General features: G+C 48.1%; 1 protein-coding gene across 1 annotated transcript in view; it reads right to left on the reverse strand.

Annotated features, from left to right (window-relative positions):
- Nucleotides 1-10,316, reverse strand: part of LOC121859314 (metabotropic glutamate receptor-like) — a 97,483-nt gene that overhangs the window by 38,349 nt on the left and 48,818 nt on the right. Inside the window, 3 exon segments of the mRNA XM_042356109.1 lie at nucleotides 9,229-9,420; nucleotides 9,423-9,575; nucleotides 9,578-9,609. Of these exon segments, the coding sequence (XP_042212043.1) occupies nucleotides 9,229-9,420; nucleotides 9,423-9,575; nucleotides 9,578-9,609 (377 nt within the window).

Raw genomic sequence — 10,316 nt, forward strand, 5'->3', positions numbered from 1 at the left:
GTGGTGGTGGTGGAGGTGGTGTGGTGGTCGTGATGGAGGTGGTGGAGGTGGTGTTAGTGGTGGAGGTGGCGTTAGTGGTGGTGGTGGTGGTGATGGAGGATGTGGGAGGTGGTGTTAGTGGTGGAGGTGGTGGAGATGGTGTTAGTGGTGGAGGTGGTGTTAGTGGTGGTGGTGGTATTAGTGGTGGTGGTGGTAGTGTTAGTGGTGGTGGTGGTGGAGGTGGTGTTAGTGGTGGTGGTGGTGGAGATGATATTAGTGGTGGAGGTTGTTAGTGGTGTTAGTGGTGTTGGTGGAGTGTGGTGTTAGTGGTGTTAGTGGTGTTGGTGGTGGTGGTGTTGAGTGTGGTGGGTGAAGGTGGTGTTAGTGGTGGAGGTGGTGTTGTGTCGTGATGGAGGTGGTGGATGGTGTTAGTGGTGGTGGTGATGGAGGATGTGGAGGTGGTGTTAGTGGTGGTGGTGGTGGAGATGGTGTTAGTGGTGGAGGTGGTGTTAGTGGTGGTGGTGGAGGTTTAGGTATGGTGGAGGTGGTGTTAGTGGTGGTGATGGAGCTGGTGGAGGTGGTGTTAGGTGGTGGTGGTGGTGGTGGTGGTGGTGGTGGTGGTGGTGGTGGTTGTTAGTGGTGGAGGTGGTGTTAGTGGTGGTGGTGGTGTTAGTGGTGGAGGTGGTGTTAGTGGTGGAGGTGTTGGTGGTGGTGGTGGTGGTGGTGTGTTAGTGGTGGAGGTGGTGATGTTAGTGGTGGAGGTGGTGGTGGTGGTGGTGGTGGTGGAGGTGGTGTTAGTGGTGGTGGTGGTGGTGTTAGTGGTGGAGGTTGTGTTAGTGGTGGTGGTGGTGTTGGTGGTGGTGGTGGTGTTGAGTGGTGGTGGTGGTGGTGGTGGTGGTGGTGAAGGCTGGTGTTAGCTGCGCAACACGTGTACTGTGGCTGTGTTGACACTAGTGAGTGCCTCCTCTTCCTGCCACTGTACACCAGAGACCCAGTTTCTGACGAGTGTCTGTTTGTAGTGTGTGTGTGTGTATGTGTGTGTTTGTGTGTGTGTGTTTGTAGTGTGTGTGTGTGTGTGTGTGTGAATTTGTGTGTGTGTGTATGTGTGTATTTATGTGTGTGTGTGTGTATGTGTGTGTGTGTGTGTGTGTGTGTGTGTGTCTGTGTGTGTTTGTAGTGTGTGTGTGTGTGTGTGTATGTGTGTGTGTGTGTGTTTGTATGTGTATGTGTGTGTGTTTGTGTGTGTGTGTGTGTGTGTGTGTCGTGTGTGTGTGTGTGTGTGTGTGTGTGTGTGTGTGTGTGTGTGTTTGTAGTGTGTGTGTGTGTGTGTGTGTGTGTGTGTGTGTGTGTGTTTGTAGTGTGTGTGTGTGTGTGTGTGTGTGTGTGTGTGTGTGTGTGTGTGTGTGTGTGTGTGTTTGTAGTGTGTGTGTGTGTGTGTGTGTGTGTGTGTGTGTGTGTGTGCTTGTGTTTGTGTGTGTGTGTGTGTGTGTGTACTTGTAGTGAGAATTTGTCACTTGCCTCTGTGTTAATGTCACCAGGTGTAACAACACACACGCGTGGATGTCACCAGGTGTACCAACACACACGCGTGGATGTCACCAGGTGTAACAACACACAAGCGTGGATGTCACCAGGTAACAACACAAGCGTGGATGTCACCAGGTGTAACAACACACAAGCGTGATGTCACCAGGTGTAAAAACACACACGCGTGGATGTCAACAGGTAACAACACACACGCTGGATGTCACCAGGTGTACCAACACACACGTGGATGTCACCAGGTGTAACAACACACACGCGTGGATGTCACCAAGTGTACCAACACACACGCGTGGATGTCACCAGGTGTACAACACACACGCGTGGATGCCCAGGTGACCAACACACACGCGTGGATGTCACCAGGTGTAAACAACGTGGATGTCAGGTAACAACACACACGCGTGGATGTCACCAGGTGTAACAACACACACGCGTGGATGTCACCAGGTAACAACACACAAGCGTGGATGTCACCAGGTAACAACACACAAGCGTGGATGTCACCAGGTGTAACAACACACGAGGATGTCAGGCACCAACACACAAGCGTGGATGTCACCAGGTGTAACAACACACAAGCGTGGATGTCACCAGGTGTAACAACACAAAAGCGTGGATGTCACCAGGTGTAAAACACACGAGTGGATGTCACCAGGTGTAACAACACACAAGCGTGGATGTCACCAGGTGTAACAACACACAAGCGTGGATGTCATCAGGTGTAACAACACACAAGCGTGGATGTCATCAGGTGTAACAACACACACGCGTGGATGTCACCAGGTGTACCAACACACACGCGTGGATGTCACCAGGTGTAACAACACACAAGCGTGGATGTCACCAGGTGTACAACACACAAGCGTGGATGTCACCAGGTGTAACAACACACACGAGTGGATGTCACCAGGTGTACCAACACACAAGCGTGGATGTCACCAGGTAACAACACACAAGCGTGATGTCACCAGGTGTAACAACACACACGAGTGGATGTCACCAGGTGTAGCCAACACACACGCGTGGACGTCACCAGGTGTAACAACACACGCGTGGATGTCACCAGGTGTAACAACACACACGAGTGGATGTCACCAGGTGTACTAACACACACGCGTGGATGTCACCAGGTACAACACACGCGTGATGTCACCAGGTGTACAACACACAGAGTGGATGTCACCAGGTGTACCAACACACGCGTGGATGTCATCAGGTGTAACAACACACACGAGTGGATGTCACCAGGTGTAACAACACACACGCGTGGATGTCACCAGGTGTACCAACACACACGCGTGGATGTCATCAGTGTAACAACACACACGCGTGGATGTCACCAGGTGTAACAACACACACGCGTGGATGTCACCAGGTGTAACAACACACACGCGTGGATGTCACCAGGTGTAACAACACACACGAGTGGATGTCACCAGGTGTGCCAACACGCGTGGATGTCACCAGGTGTAACAACACACACGAGTGGATGTCACCAGGTGTACAACACACACGTGGATGTCACCAGGTAACAACACACGCGTGGATGTCACTAGGTACAACACACACGAGTGGATGTCATCAGGTGTACCAACACACACGCGTGGATGTCATCAGGTGTAAACACACACGCGGATGTCATCAGTGTAACAACACACGAGTGGATGTCACCAGGTGTACCAACACACACGCGTGGATGTCATCAGGTGTAACACACACGAGTGGATGTCACCAGGTGTAACAACACACACGAGTGGATGTCACCAGGTGTACCAACACACACGCGTGGATGTCATCAGGTGTAACAACACACACCGTGGATGTCACCAGGTGTACCAACACACACGCGGGATGCCATCAGGTAACAACACACGAGTGGATGTCACCAGGTGTACCAACACACACAGTGGATGTCACAGGTGTACCAACACACACGCGTAGATTCATCAGGTGTAACAACACACACGTGTGGATGTCACCAGGTGTACAACACACACGCGTGGATGTCATCAGGTGTACCAACACACACGGGATGTCATCAGGTACCAACACACACGCGTGGATGTCATCAGGTGTAACAACACACACGCGTGGATGTCACCAGGTGTACCAACACACACGCGTGGATGTCACCAGGTGTACCAACACACACGCGTGGATGTCATCAGGTGTTAACACACACGCGTGGATGTCATCAGGTGTAACAACACACACGCGTGGATGTCACTAGGTGTACCAACACACACGCGTGGATGTCACCAGGTGTACCAACACACACGCGTGGATGTCATCAGGTGTACCAACACCCACGCGTGGATGTCACCAGGTGTACCAACACACAAGCGTGGATGTCACCAGGTGTAAATAACACACACGAGTGGATGTCACCAGGTGTACCAACACACACGCGTGGATGTCATCAGGTGTAACAACACACATGAGTGATGTCATCAGGTGTACCAACACACACGCGTGGATGTCATCAGGTGTAACAACACACACGCGGATGTCACTTAGGTAACAACACACACGCGTGGATGTCACCAGGTGTACCAACACACACGCGTGGATGTCATCAGGTAATAACACACACGAGTGGATGTCACCAGGTGTAACACAACACACACGCGTGGATGTCACCAGGTGTAACAACACACACGCGTGATGTCACCAGGTAACAACACACGAGTGGATGTCACCAGGTGTAACAACACACACGCGGATATCACCAGGTGTACCAACCCACACACGCGTGGATGTCACCATGTAACAAGACACACGCGTGGATGTCACCAGGTGTAACAACACACACTGGATGTCACCAGGTGTACCAACACACACGAGTGGATATCATCAGGTACCAACCCACACGTGGATGTCACCAGGTGTAACAAGACACACGCGTGGATGTCACCAGGTGTAACAACACACACGCGTGGATGTCACCAGGTAACAACACACGCGTGGATGTCACCAGGTGTAACAACACACACGCGTGATGTCACCAGGTGTAACAACACACACGCGTGGATGTCACCAGGTGTAACAAGACACACGCGTGATGCTCAAGACACACGAGGATGTCACCAGGTGTAACAACACACACGCGTGGATGTCACCAGGTGTACAACACACACGCGTGATGTCACCAGGTGTACCAACACACACGCGTGGATGTCACCAGGTAACAACACACACGAGTGATGTCACCAGGTGTAACAACACACGATGGATGTCACCAGGTGTAACAACACACACGCGTGGATGTCACCAGGTGTAACAAGACACACGAGGGATGTCACCAGGTGGTAAACACACGCGTGGATGTCACCAGGTGTACCAACACACGCGTGGATGTCACCAGGTGTACCAACCCACACACGCGTGGATGTCACCAGGTGTAACACACACGCGTGGATGTCACCAGGTGTAACAAGACACACGAGTGGATGTCACCAGGTGTAACAACACACACGCGTGGATGTCACCAGGTGTAACAACACACACGCGTGGATGTCACCAGGTGTACCAACACACACGCGTGATGTCACCAGGTAACAACACACACACGCGTGGATGTCACCAGGTGTAACAACACACACGAGTGGATGTCACCAGGTGTACAACACACACGCTTGATGTCACCAGGTGTAACAACACACACGTGGATGTCACCAGGTGTACCCCACACACGCGTGGATGTCACCAGGTGTACCAACCCACACGCGTGGATGTCACCACGTACCAACCCACACACGCGTGGATGTCACCAGGTGTAACGATACAACGCGTGATGTCACCAGGTGTAACACACACGCTTGATGTCACCAGGTGTAACAAACACACGCGTGGATGTCACCAGGTGTAACAACACACACGCGTGGATGTCACCAGGTGTAACAACACACACGCGTGGATGTCACCAGGTGTAACAAAACACACGCGTGGATGTCACCAGGTGTAACAACACATACGCGTGGATGTCACCAGGTGTAATCAGACTCTGAGGTGGTGAAGCCGAGAGTTCCATAAATACCCTGGGGCAGACACAGTCAACCAACACTTCTAAGGAAACAACTTTTGTTTTTTTGTGAGATAGAAAAGTGTTGGATGGTTGCCTCCCTTCCTGCCTGCCCAAGGAGAAGTTGTAAGTCCCATATTATTTACTGATGAATCGGTGAATAGGCCAGCTAGTGGAAGGCTGAACAATGTAGTGAAAGGCTGAACAATGTAGTGAATGACTGAAAAATCTAGTGAGAGGCTGAACAATGTAGTGAAAGGCTGAACAATGTATTGAATGGCTGAACAATGTAGTGAAAGGCTGAACAATGTAGTGAAAGGTTGAACAACTTAGTGAAAGGTTGAACAATGTAGTGAAAGGCTGAACAATGTAGTGAAAGGCTGAACAATGTAGTGAAAGGCGAACAATGTAGTGAATGACTGAAAAATCTAGTGAGAGGCTGAACAATGTAGTGAAAGGCTGAACAATAATGGCTGAACAATGTAGTGAAAGGCTAACAATGGAGAATGACTGAAAATCTAGTGAGCTGAACAATGTAGAAAGGCTGAACAATGTATTGAATGGCTGAACAATGTAGTGAAAGGCTGAACAATGTAGTGAATGACTGAAAAATCTAGTGAGAGGCTGAACAATGTAGTGAAAGGCTGAACAATGTATTGAATGGCTGAACAATGTAGTGAAAGGCTGAACAATGTAGTGAAAGGTTGAACAACTTAGTGAAAGGTTGAACAATGTAGTGAAAGGCTGAACAATGTAGTGAAAGGCTGAACAATGTAGTGAAAGGCTGAACAATGTAGTGAATGACTGAAAAATCTAGTGAGAGGCTGAACAATGTAGTGAAAGGCTGAACAATGTATTGAATGGCTGAACAATGTAGTGAAAGGCTGAACAATGTAGTGAATGACTGAAAAATCTAGTGAGAGGCTGAACAATGTAGTGAAAGGCTGAACAATGTATTGAATGGCTGAACAATGTAGTGAAAGGCTGAACAATGTAGTGAAAGGCTGAACAATGTAGTGAAAGGCTGAACAATGTAGTGAATGGCTGAACAATGTAGGAAAGGCTGAACAACGTAGTGAAAGGCTGAACAATGGTGAAAGGCTGATAATGTAGAAAGGCTGAACAATGTAGTGAAAGGTTGAACAATGTAGTGAAAGGCTGAACAATGCAGTGAAAGGTTGAACAATGTAGTGAAAGGCTGAACAATGTAGTGAAAGGCTGAACAATGTAGTGATGGCTGAATAAGGTAGTGAAAGGCTGAACAATGTACTGATGGCTGAACAATGTAGTGAAAGGCTGTACAATGTAGTGAAAGACTGAACAACGTAGTGAAAGGCTGAACAATGCAGTGAAAGGCTGAACAATGTAGTGAAAGGCTGAACAATGTAGTGAAAGGTTGAACAATGTAGTGAAAGGCTGAACAATGCAGTGAAAGGTTGAACAATGTAGTGAAAGGCTGAACAATGCAGTGAAAGGTTGAACAATGTAGTGAAAGGCTGAACAATGTAGTGAAAGGCTGAACAATGTAGTGATGGCTGAACAAGGTAGTGAAAGGCTGAACAATGTAGTGATGAAGGAACAATGTAGTGAAAGGCTGTACAATGTAGTGAAAGGCTGAACAATGCAGTGATGGCTGAACAAGGTAGTGAAAGGCTGAACAATGTAGTGATGGCTGAACAATGTAGTGAAAGGCTGTACAATGTAGTGAAAGGCTGAACAATGTAGTGATGGCTGACAAAAGTGAAAGGCTGAACAATATAGTGATAACGGAACAAGGTAGTGAAAGGCTGAACAATGTAGTGAAAGGCTGAACAATGCAGTGAAAGGTTGAAGAATATAGTGAAAGGCTGAACAGTCTAGTGAAAGGCTGAACAATGTAGTGAAAGGCTGAACAATGTATTGATGGCTGAACAAGGTAGTGAAAGGCTGAACAACGTAGTGATAGGTTGAACAATGTAGTGAAAGGCTGAACATCGTAGTGAAAGGCTGAACAACGTAGTGAAAGGTTGAACAATGTAGTGAGAGGCTGAACATTGAACAATGTAGTGAAAGGCTGAACATCGTAGTGAAAGGCTGAACAACGTAGTGAAAGGCTGAACAACGTAGTGAAAGGCTGAACAACGTAGTGAAAACAATAAGATATACTTTGATGAATCCGAGACCAGAGAAGATTCTGTTATAACGGAGAGTCATCAAGGTTAGGTGGAGTCTGTGGCGGAGATGAACGAGTCCTCACTTGGCACTGTAACAAGCTGGGTCTAGGAGGTGAAGTGTGAGGATAACTCCCACCAGGTCCTCCTTCAGATATCATGGAGAAGGTGGTCGTTTCCTGGGTCGAAAGCATGCTTACAGCGACCCGGTGTATTAATGTCAGTGAAATGAACAGTGAAGTTGGGCAGTTCTCATGGAAGAGCTGTGACAACATCCATGAACATCTGGAAATGTCTACGGTTTCTGGATGATGCGTTCTTCGAAACCTCATCGCTCAGGATCGGCATCAGGGGATGACCTCAATTCGTGAGCTCCTTGAACTGCACAAAGCCGATTCAGCCAACTCTCTTTGCCGTCTGGTGACAGATGAGACCTAGATTCATTATTGGGACCCCGAGCTGAAGATGGAATCCGTGCAATGGAAGCAGCGGAATTCGGCGACCTCCAAGAAGTTGAGAAGTCAACCATCCGCCCGCAAGATCATGGCCTCTATTATCTGATATGCCAAGCGAATTCAGCATATTAACTACCTAACATGATCAGACAAGGATTTTCAGGGTAAATACAACAGCTTATAATAACGTGAGCTCCAACACTGCATATATGGAAGCTGAGCCCTAAGACGAACTAAGACAACTTTCTCGATAATGTTTACTGAATCCCTCTCACCACCCAGCCCTTGTCACCCCTCCCCAGCACACTCACCCCTTCCACCACTTTCCTCCCTCCTCTCACCCTTCCATCTTTCCCATTACCCCATCCCATCTCAACATCCCTCTTACTCCACAAACCCCCATCCTTCCCATCCCACCAACCCCCATCCTTCCCATCATTCTCTCCCTTTCGTTTGTCACTCACTCCCCAGCACCTCGCCTCCCTCCCTCTCCACAGTGCTCCCCGACTCCTTCTCTCCCTCAGGTGTCGTTTCTGCTCTCTACTTCCTAAATCCTCCATTTCCTCTCAGAATATTACTCCCCGCTTTACCCTTTATCCTAACAAATATTCCTCCCCAGTCCTCTTCCCTCTAGCTCCCCCCAGTTTCCCCTCAGCCTTCCTCCTCCCCACCTCCACCCTTTTCCCCACCTCCACCTTCTGCCTACCTCCCACCCCCCCACACAGACACACAAGGAAGGGACGGGGAACTAAATGAGAGGAAGATCTGTTATCGAATGTAATGGAGTTTAGTTCAATTTATTTGTGTTAGTTCTCGTGTGGGTCTGGAGTAATTTTTCTATACGATTTCTTGCGTTAATTCTTATTTTACCTTCTTTGTCTTACAACTAATTATCTCACAGGTGTATTTTATAATCAGTTTCACTCATTAAAAGATCTGAACCTAACCAAATCTAGCCAAAGCTAACCAAATCATCCTCTCTCTCTCTCTCTCCACTAGTCTATCTGTCCATCTATCTACCTTTCTCTCAATACAACTATGGACAATATTTCCCCATCTGATCACATCAACAAAACACACTATACATCATACCTCTGCAGAGCGCAGATGGTAGCACCCGGCATAGCGAGGAGAAGAAAGGTATTGAGATAACAGATGAGGATACCACAGAGCAACATGTAGGAGAGCTCCCTGCCGGATGCCTTAACGATGGGGGTGTCGTCATGTTTGGTGAAGATAATGATGACGGTGAGGGTGAGAACGATACCAGGCAGGAGATGGCGACTGGTACCAGGGCGAAGATAGACGTCCACTGCATGTATTTGTGGGGCAGGTCGAAGCATCCCATCTTATCGTCGTAAGGCCAGCGTCCAGGACCACAATCTTGGCAGGTGAATTCCCCAACCATCATCTCCCAGTCCTGTAAGGTGTACAGATCCAGCAGCACGTGTCGCCCTGCCAGGATGAGTGATGGAAAAAGGAATGTGAAATCTGACGTTGGTAAATGGTTCTTATAGTCCCCCATCCCCCCCAAAAAAAAATGATGGGAAATTCTCACCTTCATAGCGGATATAACCAGTACAAAACCAGTATAGAACCAGTTATTGTTTATGGGAAGGTGAGAGTAAACAGAGATCTTTCAGGGTAACAAAGAATAGTTATCAAGCAGCTGATGATTCGCTGGAAGGGTAATTGGGAAAGAGGGAAGAGAGTTACTGCCCTCGGCTGTCTGAGAGTACACACACACACACACACACACACACACACACACACACACACACACACACACACACACACACACACACACACAAAACACACTAGTAATTCTCTCGGGATAAAGGACACTGAGAGAGAGAGAGAGAGAGAGAGAGAGAGAGAGAGAGAGAGAGAGAGAGAGAGAGAGAGAGAGAGAGAAACCATGAACCCAGAGTTCTGCTTCAAGGTCTAGTCTAGTGTTAATGAGTGTTGAACCGGCAGATCAACTCTCTGGACGGAAAGGCAACTGGGAGAAGCGCGACTCGTCACACTGAAATCTACAACAGGTTATCAAATAGTACAAATATTTCGGTCAATTTATAGTAGAGGATATAATTCGATATTTTATTTTCTTATGATAAATTAAGACAAAAACAAGACGATTTTCATTAATTTCTTGATGTGTTTATA

This window comes from Homarus americanus, unplaced genomic scaffold (assembly GCF_018991925.1).
Source record: "Homarus americanus isolate GMGI-L3 unplaced genomic scaffold, GMGI_Hamer_2.0 scaffold36188, whole genome shotgun sequence".
NCBI lineage: Eukaryota > Metazoa > Arthropoda > Malacostraca > Decapoda > Nephropidae > Homarus > Homarus americanus.